General features: G+C 43.4%; 1 protein-coding gene across 2 annotated transcripts in view; it reads left to right on the top strand.

The window, feature by feature from the left end:
* Positions 1-223: 223 nt before the first annotated feature.
* The window catches only part of LOC124034087 (ephrin-A5b-like), a 133,016-nt gene continuing 115,081 nt past the window's right edge, over positions 224-18,158 (top strand). Inside the window, exon 1 of one of the 2 annotated variants that reach the window (XM_046346814.1) lies at positions 224-1,370. In XM_046346814.1, the coding sequence (XP_046202770.1) occupies positions 1,246-1,370 (125 nt within the window). In that variant the 5' untranslated portion in view covers positions 224-1,245. The remainder of the gene's footprint in view (positions 1,371-18,158) is intronic. The other variant, XM_046346813.1, reaches the window with a different exon arrangement.

Genomic DNA, 18,158 nt, shown 5'->3' with positions numbered 1-18,158 from the left:
GCGCAGTGCGTTAATCAGTGTGATCTGACAGGCTATTGCTCGGTCCCTGTCCTGAGCTCCTTCTCCCAGTGCAAACGATACTTTCAGCTACCTCATAGTAATTGAATTAGTTCGGTTGGGAGGGGAGGGCTTTTGCTTTGTTAGTGTGACGCCCATTCAAAATTCAAACCAATGGGACTATCCTCCGTTCGGCTGTAACCGAACCCACTTTCTGGCTGCACGGAGCTGCCTTTGCTCTCACCGTCCCTTTAGTCTCGTCCCGTTCAATCTAAACATCAGGGGGAAAGAAGCACATGAATAAAGCGTGTTTTATTTTTTCTCTCCTATGCTTATATATGAAGAGGATGCAGTGGAATGCTGCCATTTGGGCTCCGGGTAAAGAAGCGTCTCTACTGTCACCCAACAGTAGCGCATGAGAGAGGCTCGAGGACGGACTCCTCCCCACCCCCTTGACACTATCAAGACAGCGCTGAGAAAGGATAGCTGCCTTTTTTTCCCGGCCAGTCTGCGAACCGAGCAGAGACAGCGTTACGAAAAAAGGACTAGACTACAACCGGGGGTTGCCTATATGGCTTTCCAAAGTTCCATCTCTGAAAACGTGGACATTGAAGGACACCAGCTATAGGGGGACATTGGACACCAGCTATAGGGGGACATTGGACACATATGGCTCGTTTTCCTTACTCAATCTTGACACCGATCCAGCTCAGCGCATGACGGTACCGAGACGGCTGTAGTCTGTTAGAGGGGACTTCTAACAACTGTTTTATCAATATTTGTTTGATATCCCTATATGTATATTTGTGTGAACATATTTTGTCTGGCCTAGGAGTCATTTTTACGCATACTGGAACCGTCAAAAACGGATGTCCCATGCACATACCATTCAACTGAACCAGACACTGAACCTGAAGAGAGAAGCACTAACCACAGTGACCCTTGCATTTGATAACTTCACCTGCTGCTGTCGTCAAATTAAGTGTGATTCCAATTGACCAACGAGGCGTCATCTCTGTTGCAGGTTGCGCTATCAAAGCCTCTCGCACCTTCGGGTAGGAGACAGCGATTTTCTGTTGTTAAATTGTCTTGCCTATTTCTGCCATTCATGAACTGCGACAGAGGACAGAAAAGGCACACAAATGTAAACAAGACAAAGCATCTCTCCTGCTGAAGTGTACCCTAAACTGACTGATCCCGCAGTCACCCCGCATCGAAGAGGAATACGTGCCGAACTTTGCTGTAGTGATGCTGCAAGTGGAGATGGTGCTATTCGTCTTTCTGGTGCTATGGATGTGTGTATTCAGCCAGGAACCCAGTTCCAAGGTGGTGGCCGACCGCTATGCCGTCTTCTGGAACCGAACCAACCCCAGGTAGGTGCCACTCAGAGCGGCCAGTGGGGCCGAAGCGAGTCGATGTTCTCCAGGGGCGGCCCGTGTGGACCAATACGTTTCGGTGGATCAAATACATAGACCGATGGCGATGCCTTTCATTTAAGATATAGATTACTGCCTATTGAGCACTTCACTCAGATGGGTTATATTTCCCAGAAATGTGGGTAGGCTATTGATGCAACAGAACACAACCTGTGCACACCGGGTTGGATTTAGGCTAGCCTATTTGGGATAGATGCTACACTGAATTGTATGCAATCAACAGTGATCAAACTCGTCAAGTTATCAAATCTGTCATCTTGGCATATAATAAGCCTTCGATGTGTTACCAGAAAAGCGCACTGTTGGAGAGTAAATTATCCGGTGTTCCAGTACCAGCATTCGGTGTTACTGAATCTAACCCCCACCTAAGAGTGGGCGCGAGTGTCGGTTTTCTGGATAGACACCGGGTTAAATCATGGAACGCTATTTGATTAGAGTAAGCCTGCAGTTGGCGCATGTAGGATAGCGCGTGTACCATTGCGTTGTTTGGACGGCGTACACGCGTATTTGTAGCTTACTTCTCTAATCTTCGAATGCAAATGCTGGTCAAACATGGCACCATGATTAACCCAGATTTCGTATTTGTAAGAACAACAAGCGGGGTGGAAAGGGAACCAGTCAAGTCTGTAGGCCTTCAGTTTATGTTTTGGCACTAGTTGTAGCCTATCCGCACATTTGCGGATCCCTCTTACAATTTTGAAGATGATCAGAAATCAATAGGCCTTGCCTACTCAATCAGGAACAAAACGCTTCGACAGGCTGATATAGGTTGGACTTAATTTCGTCTTTTAATGTATTGTCTTTTGATCATGATATGAGCTGTTCACCAAGGATTTCTCCAATCCACGTATTGTTCTCATTCGGAAAACATGTTTTAATCCTATGAAAAAAGTCAAACTCTTCTGGATTTTCCCCCAAATCGTTTCACTTACTTAGAATTATAATATCATTATGCGATTACTTTGGTTTATAGATTTAAGTCATAGATATGTAATTAACAGCCTATGTACATACTGTAATTCAATTGGAGGTTGACTGAAAAGTTAAAGTTCTGAAAGCAATCACTTTTGCTGCATTAAAGTATTCTACTTCTTGCGAGTTTCGATAGGTAACGTTATTGTCATACAGTCTAAAATCACAAACATTCAAATAAATTGATGATCAAAATAGGAAATGTAGAATGTATCCACCAATTTATTAGCCCACGGCCAGGTAGTTCGGGAACTGGGACACTCCAAAACCATTGTGCTCGCAATGGTAGCCTCTTTGAGGGATATATTCACAAACAAAGTACCGAACCACATGTTGCCCCATAAAAACCCACCTAATGAATTTTAAGATATCAAATGATGGAACGAACTTTAGTTTCTTGGCTATTGAATAAAGATGTTGGACATCCAAGCGTGCATGTAGCTGTTAGGATACATTATAATCTGAAACTTTTCCACAAAGTATGGGTGATATCAACACGAATTGGCAAAATAATAGTTTTATTTTGTGGAGAAAAAAATATTTGTATCGAATCATTTTAAACAACATTGAAATTGATCAAGAGAGAAAAGAGTTTTGCAAACATAGTTATTTATAGGACTAAGAAGATGTGTGTCCAAGATGTGTATTCATCATATTCATGAAGATATCTATTTGTATTGAGTGGTACAATAAAGCACCAATGTAGCAGTATTACAGTGAGAATAAGGTCAGCGTAGGTTGACCTTTAGATTTCCTTGAACCCGTAGCATAGAACGTCTAGCTAATGCCGTTTTCAACAGAGGCCATACATGTAATACAAATATGTTGATGGAAATAAATAACATGTTCTGGAAAACGTAACAGCAGACAATCACACTTTACATAGTCAAACATATTTTTACTTATCATATTTAGCTTCTTATTTTATGTGTTATTTTAATTTTAAATGAGTATTTCTGACTTTCTATATCACCATTAACTCTGGGCTATTTCCAATGCGGTTTTAGCTGTTCACTATATGTTGTTTGAAGCCCCTAAACTAATTCTCCAAATACATTTTTTTAAAGTTATTAATTGTAGCTATGCAGACGCTCTTGTATAACTATTTATATTCAGTTTGAAGTTTGTGAGAAGAAAAAAAGAAGATGAATCGCTGAGAGCAATTAGTGGTGATGGTACAAGTGTAGGGTTCAGCATAGAGGCCTACGAAGAGCTGGGGTCGGGCTGTTCTAGCTGTAGACTAGAGATCCCCAGTGCTGATACACTCCACCGTGACTGTTGTGGTCCAGCTCTGCACTCCAGCTTAAGCCAGTTGTTTATTTGTGTGCCGCTTTGTTCAATACAAGCAACGCAAAGTTGGGCTCAATCTGATGTCTTACACTGATAGACACGGTTTCATTAGGGGTGCACATTTTTCACTAAGACTTTGACTGGCGGCTCTGTGGACCACTTGATTCACTCCAGATGGGCTGACCGTTTACTTAGTTCCAGGGGAGGGAAAAAAATAAAGACGCCGAAATTAAAACGTTTGAGTAGGCTCGCTGTAAATCTCTGGTTGAGAGTTGAAATGGAAGAAAATAAAAACTGACAGGAGAAGCTAACGAGGCTTCAATACGTGCTGCACTCGTGTGTCATTGTAAAATATGAGAAATAGATTGTTTCCCGAGCCCCATGTCTTGTTTTTGAAGTCCTGACTTGCCCGAGGACAGGAAACAGGTTTTGTGAAAGGGTTTAATAATGTTAGTCATTCTCTTCTACTTACACTAATCCAGTTTGTTTGACGCTCAACCCTATCGGGCAGGGTCAGAAAACTAGAACAACGGGAGAGAGAGTAGAGCATCAAAGACGCTCTTACAGATGACTCAGTAAATACATATGTATTCTCTCTGTATGTGGTGCATGGCGTATGTTCTCTGTACGACATATTGCTCTCTCCGAAAGGGGATTGTGGAGAAATCATACAGCCCTTAGTTATCTGCTAGCGTAGGTGTTTACTCTCAGGACTTGAGTGTACAGTTCAGTGGTGTATGGTAGCAGACTGCAGGCGTTTGTAGCCCTTTTGGCTCGAAGTGAAGTGAGCGTTTAGATGCTTCACACCTTCGGCAGGGGACTGGGAACCTGTAACTGCTTAATTACTCTGGTGAATCTCTCTCCCCCTCTCTCTCGCTCTCTAACGTCCTTAATGAAGGGACACAGTTTTGTCTCAGGATTCTTCGTTTTCTTTCTTTCTTTCTTTCTTTCTTTCTTTCTTTCTTTCAGTACCTTCTTTATTTCTTAATGAAGAGAAGTTTGTTCTCTTTCAGGAGGTCCCTTTCTTGAGAGCTCTCCCCACTTTTCTTTCTTCTCTTTCTTTCTTTCTTTCTTTCTTTCTTTCTTTCAGTACCTTGAGTATTTGGTGTAATGAAGAGAAGTTTGTTCTCTCTCAGGAGGTCCCTGCTTGCTGCTGAGAGCTCTCCCCACTTTCTCCCCCTTGCTTCTCCTCCTTCTCCCCCCCTGTAGCTGTGGATCTCTCTCTCTCTCTCTCTCTCTCTCTCTCTCTCTCTCTCTCTCTCTCTCTCTCGTTCATTCGTTCGTTCGTTCTCACACTGGGCCCAGAAAATGAATGAATACAATGACATATTCCAGGCGTCCCTCCATGGACCTAACTAGGGATGCTAGTTGGAGAGATGCACACAGTCTCGCAGAGGTCGCACGCACGCACACACTTGGAGACTCACAGGCACACACAGAGGTCATACAGCACAAAGCTAGCCTGTGTCTGCTGGAGAACGTTGAGGTGTGTATGCGAGATTTACCAAACCGATAAATCCCGAATGTACTGAACTGAAATGGTATTATTGACCCCGACCCCGATCGGCTGGCCTCCCTTATAGCTCTTAGGCCACTCTGTGCATGTATCATTGCTACGTGAATAATGGGCTGGGAGGTCACCGAGGGCTTGTTCCCTCTCCTTCAGACTCTCATAAACGTCTGATAATTACATCTCACTCGGTTGGACTTCTCATTACCTGTCGCTGAGCCACGGGACGTGACAAACTGTCTGTCACTCTGCATGTGTGTTTGTCTGTGTGTGTGCACGTGTGCTGACTACACTGACACAGGCACGGTACATTTTCAGACTGTAGAGGGAAAGCCAGTCTCCACACTCCTTGGTCGTCTCTACCTTAGCCAAAACTATGGAGAGATAGGAGGCTAGTCCGTGCAGGGGGTTCGAAAGCCAATAAGAACTTATTTATTTACATTACGGAAATGTTTTGATTAAAGTTCCATGTATTATTTAATAAGAGATATATTAATTTACATGGAAGGGATATTTTAGATTAAATCCCACACCTAATGTAACAGTGGATTTGAGTTTAAATGAATTTGACCCCAATGATCCACTTTATCTCATCTGCCCTGTCGCTTCTCTTTTTCTATACCCTCTGACTTATTTTCCGTCAGCTCTCTCTTCTCTTCTCTTCTCTTCTCTTCTCTTCTCTTCTCTTCTCTTCTCTTCTCTTCTCTTCTCTTCTCTTCTCTTCTCTTCTCTTCTCTTCTCTTCTCTTCTCTTCTCTTCTCTTCTCTTCTCTTCTCTTCTCTTCTCTTCTCTTCTCTTCTCTTCTCTTCTCTCTCTCTCTCTCTCTCTCTCTCTCTCTCTGACTGAATGCTGATTAGTTCTCGTTAACGGCCTCTTGCTCTGTCGTTCTTTTAACCCTGCGGCGCCCGCAAGAGCACATTCACTGTGAGTGTAGGTTAGACTCGGCAAGGAGAGAGAGAGAAGGGAAAGATGGCGTTCGAGGGATACAGTGAGGAAAGGAGAGAGTGGTAGAGACACACAACGTACAAGGTGTGATAAATGATTAAGATTACGGAAAGATATGAAGTGAGAAGAGAATGCTTTGTGACACGAACGTGAATGACTTTCACGAGGGCTTAATAGCATTCACTGCCCTTTGATAATAATAATATCTTTCCATTTCGAGACAGCCTTTTGGAGAGAAAAAAAAACTAAATGCCGTGTTTGAACAAGTAACCTCTGTGTATTTTTGACTTCACTTATTACGTCCTCATGACAACAGTTTCATTTCCTACCTCTGAAGTGTATCCATTGTGAGTTGTTATAATGAGAGAGACGAGAGACCACAGTAGGGGTGGGGGGCTTCTGGTAGAGAACGCAACACAACACATCTCAAATGTGTGTGGGATGTTTTTCAGTAAGCACTGGTACTGCCTCTCGGCTCTGACCCCATTAGAGATGGCGGGCGGAACAGTCAGCTTCACTGGGGTCTGTGGTGTGTCACTCCTTAGAGATTATATGAACTTGCATGTCATTGTAAGGGAAACATTGCATACATTAAAACAAAATTTAAAAAAGCTTTTTGAGAATTTGTTTTTTAAGCGATTGGAATTGTTTGGGGAAATTTTGAATTGGTGTTTTACGTTTTGTTTTGTGTGAATTCTGATTGATTGTTGTCGATGTTTAACAGTGATGTAGATGAATGACATGGATTTGGTACATCTAAGAGAGCAGAAAATATTTCCCCAAACTATTGTAAATTATAAAAAATAAATAATAATAATCACCCTTGGAGGCTTGGGTTATTTGCATAGCACTGGCAAGCTCTAGATGGCACATACTGTACTGTGGCCTTAACTCATTTCAATGACTCACTGTGGACCTTTCCCCCGTTTCAATGCCCAGTTTTGTGCTTTGTTTTGAGCTTAATCACTCCAAGGTCAAGTGGAGTGCTGAAACTCCGCTATCGGCCGGCCCATCTCCATTCAGCTGCCCACTAACCCTCAGCTTTCACAGGAACGCTATGGCTTTACTTCGAAACAATACAGTATTAACCAGCTTACGCAACACCCACATGTGTCTGACCGTATACTGTACTTTTATACAATTTTGTCACCTTATTGATAAAAATCACTTTTTCCCTGTCCGGTATTCCTGTATTACTCTTCTATTTCCACGAGTTTGATTTATTTAGCCCTTTTCTCTATCCCCCTGGTCTGAGTTTAGTTTCTGTGTGTCAGGGTTCTCCGAGGTATAGGAGACAGGGGAGTGTTTTATGGTCTGTTTATGGGTTTACTCTTTCAGAACTGATTCGGGACCAGTTCTCCCTTTTCCCTAGTTCAGTAAACTTTACCTATAGACCTAAACCACACAAATGACTCTGGATCAGTTCCTAGGGGTAGATGCCATGTATCATAAACACGTTGTTTTTTTGCTCTTGCTTCTCCAAAGCTCTGAATCAGATTTGGAGAATGAAGTATATTCTATGCATTCTATTTCTGTCGGCTTCATGCCTTTGTGTCTGAAACTGTTGAATCCCCCCCCACCCTCAATCCTCCACCCCCTTTCAGAGTAAGCCCCCACCCGCCTTTGCCCCCCCCCCACTCCCCACCCCTCCGCCGCTCTCTCTGCCCACCAACACCACCAACCCTCTGGCCTTTTATTAGGAGGTCTGGAAGCAGCTGGTAGTGGCATGGGGTGCTCTGCCTTCCCAGACCAGATGTGGGCGCTATTGTGCAGGTCTCTTACCCCTTCACCCTTAACCCTCACCCCCTACCCTCCCCTACCCCACAACTCCAAACCCCCACCTGTCAATCATTTATCAGACACTCTTGTCCTCCAACCCTCCAGTCCTTCCCATTCTTGTCCTCACTGCTCGTCTTCGTCCGTTTAGTGTAGGGTGACTGTATGGGTCTATGCAAAGGTTTAGATTTGTCTGTGGACGGGTTGTATGGGATCTGCAGTAACTCAACATTGCCACCCATGGCACCAGTTCTTTATGCTCTGTGCCAATATAGAGAGAGGAGTCCAAGAACATAACATTGATTTTATGTTGCGTGTCTGTTTTTGGACTTATTCAATTTATGGGGAAGTCAGGCGTATAGCTACATGCACATAGATATGTTCATTTATTTTTTTAAATTGAAGCCAAGAAAAACAAATATATATATATATTTTTGAGCTTTTGATCAAGTGTAGTAAAATTATTTATTCATTTATTTGATATCAACCAGCTCATTTAGTCTTGCTTGATTTGTTTTCTGTGTTCCGCTGTTTTCTGTGTTCCGCATTTACGCTCCAAGTTCAATCGCATTTTGACGCAATAACAACATTTGCATGAAAAGACCAGAAGGGCTTGTTGATTGAATGAGTGATTTTCCTTTTTTGTCGTCACAATTTACTGTGCAACTGGAAAATGTGACGCGACCGAGACCAACCGATTGAAAACCTTGATTTTACCAGACCCATTTTCCACAGATAATTCCTTTCATGGCACACTGACTTTGACCATTCACAGACGTTTTCCTTATTTAACTTGGGGGGGGGGGGGTGTTGTTCTAGCTGGGGAGCAGTGTGGAGAATGGATCCCAGAGGACGACACATCTCCAGCTCTAGAATAAAGAACTAATTGACAGTTGTAGCCCGTCATAAATGACTCATGAGGTAATTTCTCAGAAGTGACAGAGAGAGAGAGAGAGAGAGAGAGAGAGGGAGAGAGAGAGAAATTGTCAAATGGTTGGGCTGTGCGGTCCATTTTCCTGGAGGAAAGAATGTAGCCGACCGGTACGCTCTAGTTCCGATGCAATAGATTCAGGAAGAGTCACCAACGTTAGAACAGATTTCACTTCTCCCCAGTCTAACATTCACAGTCTGCTGGGTTTACTCCCCAATGTCCCTTTCCATGAGTAGAGCCCATACATTACTGCTGCTTCTCGACTGGCGGAATATGAAATTCAGGGAGGAAATGTTAGCACACCTTTATTGTACCGTGACTCCTGGTGCTTGGATAAAAAATGGCGGATACGTCGTTGCTCCACAACGTTAAGGCAACCTACTGTATTGACCGTATTGTACCTTCATCAGAGGGACATCATATATCCTCGCCCTAATCTGTGTACTGCCAGCCAGAGCCGCTGAAAGCCCAGCTTGTCTCGGCATGTGGTCGGGTTTGTCTGCGTCAGTCTCGCCTAGATTATGCGAGTGTTACCGTATCATCATTCAACACTCCTTGATAGTATTTCCCCAAGTGTTGTCACAATAACAACATTTTTCATACGATACGATACCAGGCCAATTATCACGATGGTGGGGGAAAAAAATCAGTGGCCTAGTTCCAAAAACAAAACTGAAATTCACACTTCTAGTCAACACAGCACATTGTTCAGTGTATCATAGAAAACTGCATAGGATGACTGATTTGATCCTATTTGCAGAGGCCTGCCTGTGATTTGTCTGGGTGAATGGGAGGTAGGAATATACATGTTATTGTGTCAGTACAGGTTCTTTAGATTAGTAGGGCTGAAAGGTTGCTCATATCATATGAAACGCTACTAAGGTATTCTAAAATGTTGCTATCATGATGTCTTGGTACCGTGATATTACCGTGGTACTGGTATACCGTGCAACACTAATTTCCCCACTCAATTCCATTTCCTTAAACACAAATACAAGGAAACAAGGCTTTGACCTCACTCAGCCCCGCTGCTTGAAAGGGAGAGAGGAGCCACAAAACAGTTAGGCCACTTCCAAACTAGCTTCAAATACAACCAACACAACCCTCTCTCACTACACACACACACACACACACACACACACACACACACACACACACACACACACACACACACACACACACACACACACACACACACACACACACACACACACACACACACACACACACACACACACACACGCCGGGTTCTGACAGGCTGAAAGGCGGTCATTGTTCCTCCTCTCTCTGTCCACTCTCTCTCTCCACGGCCAGGACTGGAAGTATGCATGCACTTAAAACGGAGGGAGAAAAGGAGGGAGGGAAAGATGAAGCAGTTGGAGGAGTTGATGAGGGAGGGGTGGGGGCACAGCTGAAGTTGTAGCATGTTCACGGAGGAGAGAAAGAAAGGGGAATAGGAGAAAGGGGAAGAGGAGAAAGGGGAATGCAGAGTCTTATAACCGAGGGCGACAGTGAGGCAGAGGAGAGTGGTGAAGAGGTGGCCCCGTGTATACCCCTCACACCCTTCTGTTTGTACCCCTCACACCCTTCTGTTTGTACTCCTCATCACTCCTTTCATGCCTCCCTTTCCCTCCTTCCCTGACTTTCTACCTTAACTGCCTTCTCCCCTCCCTCCCTCCCTCCCTCCCTCCCTCCCTCCCTCCCTCCCAGTGATGGTGGGGTAGGATGGGTCTATGCAGAAAGGATTAACCCTTCTCCGGTTCAGGCCACATGTTTTGTCTCCCTTTGTGTGTGTGTGTGTGTGTGTGTGTCCGTGCGCGCGTGTGCATGGGAGAGAGACTGTGGAGTGATTTCCACGTACAATACCACTATCATTGGGATATATTCCTAAAAGTAGCTATTTTAGACCCCACCATTATTTTCTTCAACCGTTGTTTGATCAAGTGGAGTAGACTCCTTTTACTCCTCATGTGCATCACATCTGGTTTAGAAATGGATTCTACCGGAGGGATTCTGACTGGCTTTAGCTGTATCTCCCGCGCCCGTCGGTTTGGGTTCGAGTGTGTGAGCAGAAACCCCCTGTATACAGCAGTGTTACAACAGACCACAGCACTATTCTATGACCTCATTTTCTACCGTACAGGGGAAGCAATTAATCCACGGAATGTGTGTTAAAATCCTCACCCTCTCCTCTCCTCAAGGCCCAGCTTTGGTTCCCTGGATAATCCAAAACATTATCCCAGATAACCAAATATGACACCCCAACGAACATAGGGCACACACACACACGTACAGTATGCGCGTATACACCCCCCCCACACACACATTCAAAAATGTATTTGCTCTATTTAAGAAGTAGAGTTAATCTATTTTGTTTAGCTCTAGTTGTGTTATTTAGTCTCCATGTTTATTTTTGACCCCCCCCCAAATCTCTCCAGAGTGAGTTTGGAGTGTAGCCCCTATCCCGGGCCTTTTGAATCTAACGTTACTACCCAGGGTATTAACCATGGAGTCACTGAGAGGCTTAAAAAGCCATCAGCTCATTGTCCTGTGACACAAAACCCCTTCCTCTCAAATCCCCCATCCCTCTCTTCTTTCTCTCTTCCTTCCCTCCCTCCCTCCTTCCCTCCTTTCTTCGAAAGCCCGGGCATTCATATTAATCAGTTTAAAAGGCTAATGAGATAAGAGAGACTCAAGGGGAGCCCCCAAAGTGCCCTAAGCCTCCGGAATAAACAGAGGTGATGAAGGTGGCCTGGGGCTACAGCCTCCTGTATGTGTATTTTTAAGGATCACTACACTTTAGCTTTTAATACCCTTTGTTTGGTACAGTCCAGTCAGAATTGAGAAATGCAGTACTTAATAAATAAATAAATATATATATTATATATATATATATATATATTCACAGTGAGTCAGAAAATTATTTAGTCAGCCACCAATTGTGCAAGTTCTCCTACTTAAAAAGATTAGAGAGGCCTGTAATTTTCATCATAGGTACACTTCAACTATGTCAGACAAAATGAGCGAAAAAAAATCCAGAAAATCACATTGTAGGATTTTTAATGAATTTATTTGCAAATTATGGTGTTAAATAAGTACAGGTTTAGTGGAAAGTGGGGTGTGGTGGAATGATGTTTGGGGGTAAATATATGTGGAATCGTAGTTGAGACTGAGCTGGTTGTTTGTGAGGTGTGTGGGTGTTGTTTGAGAAATATGCCTTTTTTGTTCCCCCTATCGTTCTCCCTTGATCTCCATCTTGCCCCTCTCTTCCTACCGCCCTCACAACCCTGGCAGCTGCTTCTCTCTCTCTTTCTCGCGTGCATGCTCTCTTGTGCATGCTCTCTCCCAAAGATTATTAGTCGATGTGTCAGTAATAATTCCTGGGTTTCGGGGGATCCTGCTGGGGTGACCCAGCATGCACTGTGTTAGGTTTAGGCCCAGTGTTGTGGCGGGCCTGGCTGACTGACGGCTGGCTAACACGTTACTGTACCACGTGTGTCGGCCTTTGTGGCTAGCCAGACCTCTCTGTGCATTCAAGATGGCGAAGGTGAATTCCGTGATGGGATAGGAATATTACACGGTCTCCCTCTTGCTCGCTCTCTCTCTCGCTCTCTCTCTCCCAGACTGAGACAGGGCCGTGCGAGTGAAAAAACATGGCGGCTCAGCGAGGAGAAATAAAATAAAACAACGTTTTGAGCAGACACAAAGAAAGGGGTAATGCTGGCAGCCATTCTTTAGCCAAATTATACAGCTTTACATGACAAGAGTTTTTTTTTTCCATTTTTTATCTGTATATAAAATGGCCCGAAATAAGGGACGTGTGATTTAAAGGAACTGTCTTCCCAAGAAAAGAAAATCCTCTGAAATTAATTTGTGACTATCTGCCAATGTTTCACCAGATCGAAGGTGGGTCAGTCACAGAGCAGAAGTAGACATGAGAGACATGAAATAATGCAATTTGATAACCAAACAAGGACATTCTGACATTATTGGATTTAAATGTCTGCAGCTGTACTGTTCTAAACGTTTTCGTTCGGCAGTGAACAGGCACACGTTCTTGTTTCAGACATTTCTCTTCGTGGGGTTGATTTTTGGTTTCCGAAAGGTCTCTTTGGAATATACAGTAGGCCGACTTGAGTTCCTTCGAACACGGAACAGACAGAACGCCAGTGTTCAAGTGTTTCAGAGTTCCACAGTTCCGTCTCACCTGCTGTGCTCTGTACTCCTCACCGATAGCAACCGATAGAACTCCACGGCGGTTCTAAAACACGACCGGAGACAATCCAGGTAAAGGGGGGGGCAAAGTGGAAACCCAAATAGTCAAGATTGCAGGAGGTATTTTATTTTCCCAGGAATGAACAATGTTGGAATGGCCTCATTGCCTCATTAGGGCTTAAATTATGCTGCTGTGTTCCTCTTAAAATGAATATAATAATAGGACCAGTGTCTTGAAACAATTAGAAGTTTAAAGAATAGGAAGGTGTTTTATAAATCATGCCTTTGCAATGAGTATGATATTTCTACTGTAATTGTATTGAATTATTTACCTAAAATTAAATATTTTCCATTTTATTTGTCTTATTTCTTATTTATTGTTATTCACACTTTTTGTATTACCCTTCCTTCCTTTAAAATGTCAATTTCATTTACTTTTCATTGTCAATTATTATTTGAAACATGACATTTGTTGTAATATAGTCATATCACTGCTATACAACTATATTGTTTGTTTTTTTCTTCTTAAAAGTAGGAATTTATATAATGTTTTTAAAAAGCTGGAAGATTTCCACTTGCTCCTGTCTTGCGTATTTTAACAATGGAAAAAAAACGTCATAGCTTCATTTAGTAAATTATTTCACATGAAGCTTCTATTCTTTTTTGTTTAATTAATACACATAAACCATCACAAAATATATCCAGACTGGAGCTTTCATTGGTATTTTCACATTAGTACTAACACATTTTTTTTTAAAGGGCGCATTACAAAAACTCAATACAATAACATTTAGATTTGTTTTCGATGACACAGCTTGCCGCTTGCAGCTGTATAAAGTGAATTATTTTCACATGATGAGAGACTTGATGGGAAATGTGCTATGCTAGATTATTAGCCAGTAAGGTATAAGAGATATAACCTTTCCCTGTATTTGATTGGAACGCAACCCGCTCTGTGCTTGAGGGAGGACGATTAAATATTTAGAGCTGTTTGCGATCCCCAGGTCGAGCTGTACTTGCAAACCTTCGCACGCAATTCTGGGGAATCGAGGTCAAGGCGGACATGTTTGAAACCTTGAAGGTGACAGACTGTCGTCAGTCTCTGTTCGTCATGTGGTTTGACCCTGACTACCTTTATGATACATATTATGTAAGATAATTAACTTTTAATGAATTTTCTGAGAGGTAAAATTGGCCTATTGAATGTTGCTGTTGAAAATGTTTTTTTTTTATATGACCTTTACTTTGAGGATGACTTTGAGTGATACTTTTAGTTTACTACTTACTTCCTAGTGAGACCCGCCATTTTCAAATCGGACGCCATTTTAAGTTAATGTTTCAGAGCAATTTTTATATGAATGTCTTCCGTTGACATTTTTTTTTTTCAAAGTCCCAACTTTCCCAGATATAAAATAACATGGCAACCAAGAAATTAATCAACAATATACTTGGCATCACCAAACAAGAGGCAACACACATGCTGTTTTACAGCGTCATATTCCGAAGCCAGAAGTGTCTGTCTGTGATTTCACCTCTCATTGACAGGTGTCAATCTCTCAGTCCCTCAACATATCCTCCACTCCAATCTGTTAATGAGCAGAGGAGCAGGGGAGTGATCTGATCTTTAGTAATGCAGTGTCCCCCTCTCACCCTCACTCACTCTTTCTGTGACGTGGAGAGGCATTCTTATATTAGGGCTTGTTCGGCTTCCATCTGTCCGTGGTACATTAACGGCAGAGCGGAGCAGAACTCCCCCTGCCTGTATCAGTGGTAAGAGGGACATGGCTGAATTATTCACACTCATAATCGGCCTTTATGTCCCGCCGCCCGGCCCGTCCCGGCCCGGGCACCGATGTTATTCTAGTGCATAATTGATAGTGCTCAGAAGTGGAAAAGTTAGAATAGCAGAAGTAATGCGAAGCGAAAGTGTAGTCAGGCGGCGGCGGGAGTGGAGAGGGGGATTGGAGTAGAAGTGGGGAGGCAGACAGGGAAGTGGGTTAGGGCGCTGTTGCACAGAGCTTGTGTTAGCCTTTATCAGGCTTAGCCGGGGCTAGCGCGAGGATCGCGTGTGCAGGCCAGCCTGAGATGGAGGGGGAGGAAAGGGGGCTGAGATGGAAGAAGTGAAGGAGGAGATGGGGATCCTGTGTAACGAGTGTTGACACTGAGCTGGGCTAGAATGTCGTCTCTCCCCGGAGTCAGATTGGAGTTTTGCGACTGGACTGGGCATTTTACTTCTCTTTTTTTACATCCCTTCACACATAACCCAGTCTGGAACGGCTTGGGATTAGATGTTACCGGAGCATTTGAATGCTAAAGTGTTACAAACTTTAACTACGAAAGGCTGATGAGGTAAACATTTAGAGAATTACTTCTCTCGTCTTTGGGATTTTTAATGTTTCGTTTCCTCAATTGCAAACAAACCCCAATCATCTATAAATGATGAACTTTATTCGATTGTCCTTCAGATATGTTTGAGTGTGTTGGTGTTTATTTTGGAACCCCTCCAACATACTTTCCTCTGACTCCTACTGTACTGCACCACAGGCAGGTAGATGAGAGAGGCATTGACATCACATTACAACCATACGATACTGTGATCGATAAACTGAAACCTCCGGAGAAGAGTAGTTACTGGCTGAGCTCCAACACCAAACAGATGCTGCCCATTGAGAAATTGACTGAGATAACCTCCTGAAAATGTTTTAAGAAAGCAATTCCCATCTAGGAAAAAAATTGCTGGCTGTTAAATTCTTCCTTTTAACTGACTGTACCTGACTCGCCCTTATCTTCCAATCTTTAGGTCATTGATCTATTTCACAGTGTCAACTGTAAGACTACTGGGTTTAAAAGACTAACCCTCAAGAATATTCCTCCTCTATATTTCCCTCTGTCTTCTCTCCCAGTCGGTGTGAATGGGTATCCCGGCCACGGACGCCCACACTTCTCAGGTGGAAGCTGTAAACATGGCCCCAGGTGGAACCTATTTTACACCTTGCTGACCCTCAACAAGGACCGCACTAACTGCTACCTAGCACGCCCTTTCTGCTTCGATAACAAAGAGCTTCAGCTGTTTAAAACCCACAACCTGTGTGCTGCAGTGGTAACCTGAGCGAGCTTTCATGTCAGAGGTTGGTGGGAACTGTTTAATCCTCTGCTCGAAACCCACCAACACACAACACTTGGGGATCGCGCTTGGTAAAGTGGCCTGCTTTGATAGGGAGATCAGTTGGTAGTGACTGGAGAGACGGGTGATTGTGGAAACAGACACTGCAGAGATCTTGGAAAGGAGAACATCTGGAAAATAATTTAGATCCAAAAGTATGTGGACACCTGCTCGTCAAACGTCTCATTCCAAAATCATGGGCATTAATATGGAGTTTGTCCCCCATTTGCCACTACAACAGCCTCCACTCTTCTGGGAAGGCTTTACACTTGCTTCCATTCAGCCACAAGAGCGTTCGTGAGGTCGGGCACTGATGTTGGGCGATTAGGCCTGGCTCGCAGTAGGCGTTCCAATTCATCCCAAAGGTATTTGATGGGGTTGAAGACAGGGCTCTGTGCAGGCCAGTCAAGTTCTTCCACACTGATCTCAAAAAAACATTTCTGTATGGGCCTCGCTTTGTGCACGGGGGCATTGTCATGCTGAAACAGGAAAGGACCTTCCCCAAACTATTGCCACAAAGTTGGAAGTACAGAATTGTCTAGAATGTCATTGTATGCTAGGGCGTTAAGATTTCCCTTCACTTAGGGGAACTAGCCCGAACTTAAAAAACAGCCCCAAACCATTATTCCTCCTCCACCAAACTTTACAGTGGACACTATGTGGACACTATTCCAGAGAAACAGTTTCCACTGCTCCAGAGTCCAATGACGGCAAGTTTTACACCACTCCAGCCGACGTTGGCATTGTGCATGGTGATCTTCGGCTTGTATGCAGCTGCTTGGCCATGGAAACCCATTTCATGAAGCTCCCAAATAATATATATGGGCTGACGTTGCTTCCAGAGGCAGTTTGGAACTCCTTGGTAGTGAGTGTTGTAACCGGGGACAGACGGCAGTCCCGTTTTGTGACCTTGTGTGGCCTACCACTTCATGGCTTAGCCGTTGTTGCTCCTAGACATTTACATTACATTTACATTACATTTAAGTCATTTAGCAGACGCTCTTATCCAGAGCGACTTACAAATTGGTGCATTCACCTTATGACATCCAGTGGAACAACCACTTTACAATAGTGCATCTAAATATTTTAAGGGGGGGGGGGGTGAGAAGGATTACTTTATCCTATCCTAGGTATTCCTTAAAGAGGTGGGGTTTCAGGTGTCTCCGGAAGGTGGTGATTGACTCCGCTGTGGTGATTGAGACCTTTCCACTTCACAATAACAGCACTTACAGTTGACCGGGGCAGCTCTAGCAGGGCAGAAATCTGACTAACTGACGGTGTCACGCTAAAAGTCACTGAGCTCTTCAGTATGGGCCATTCTACTGCCAATGTGTGATCAATTTTATACACCTGTCAGCAAAGAGTGAGGCTGAAAGAGTCTAATCCACTCATTTGAAGCGGTGTCCACATACATTTGGCCATTTTGTGTACATAAACACACATATGACGTGGGTAGTCATGCATACATCTGGACATTCTTGAACAGACGAACGAGCCTTAACATATACCGTACAGTACATCGCTTAGACAATCTCCCTGTAGACACATGAAACCCCTGTAAACGGATGCAGGCTAGACAAAAGGATCGATACATTCGATTTTAACATTTCATTTTCAACAAATTTACTCTTTTAGATATTTTGAGTGCCAAAATGAAATCACAAGTTTTATATGTGTGATTGCGTCAAAGTGATGTTGTCCCGATCATAAAAGATTTCAGTTGAAACTTTTTATATTAACTGCACAGTAAACAGTACCCATATATCTCTAGTGGAGTCCAACTATAAATTCCCTTTGATAGATGTACCGTACACGCCATTATAGTTTAAAAGGAAGCACTCTGTCCAAGCTATATCTATTTTTTTTTCAACAACACTTTTATAATATATAATATATTTGTATCTTTCGCTGGAGTCACTACAA

Source organism: Oncorhynchus gorbuscha, linkage group LG04 (assembly GCF_021184085.1).
Source record: "Oncorhynchus gorbuscha isolate QuinsamMale2020 ecotype Even-year linkage group LG04, OgorEven_v1.0, whole genome shotgun sequence".
NCBI classification, from domain to species: Eukaryota; Metazoa; Chordata; class Actinopteri; order Salmoniformes; family Salmonidae; genus Oncorhynchus; species Oncorhynchus gorbuscha.
Note: the sequence above shows the minus strand (reverse complement) of the source record. Positions and strands in the feature narration are given on the sequence as shown.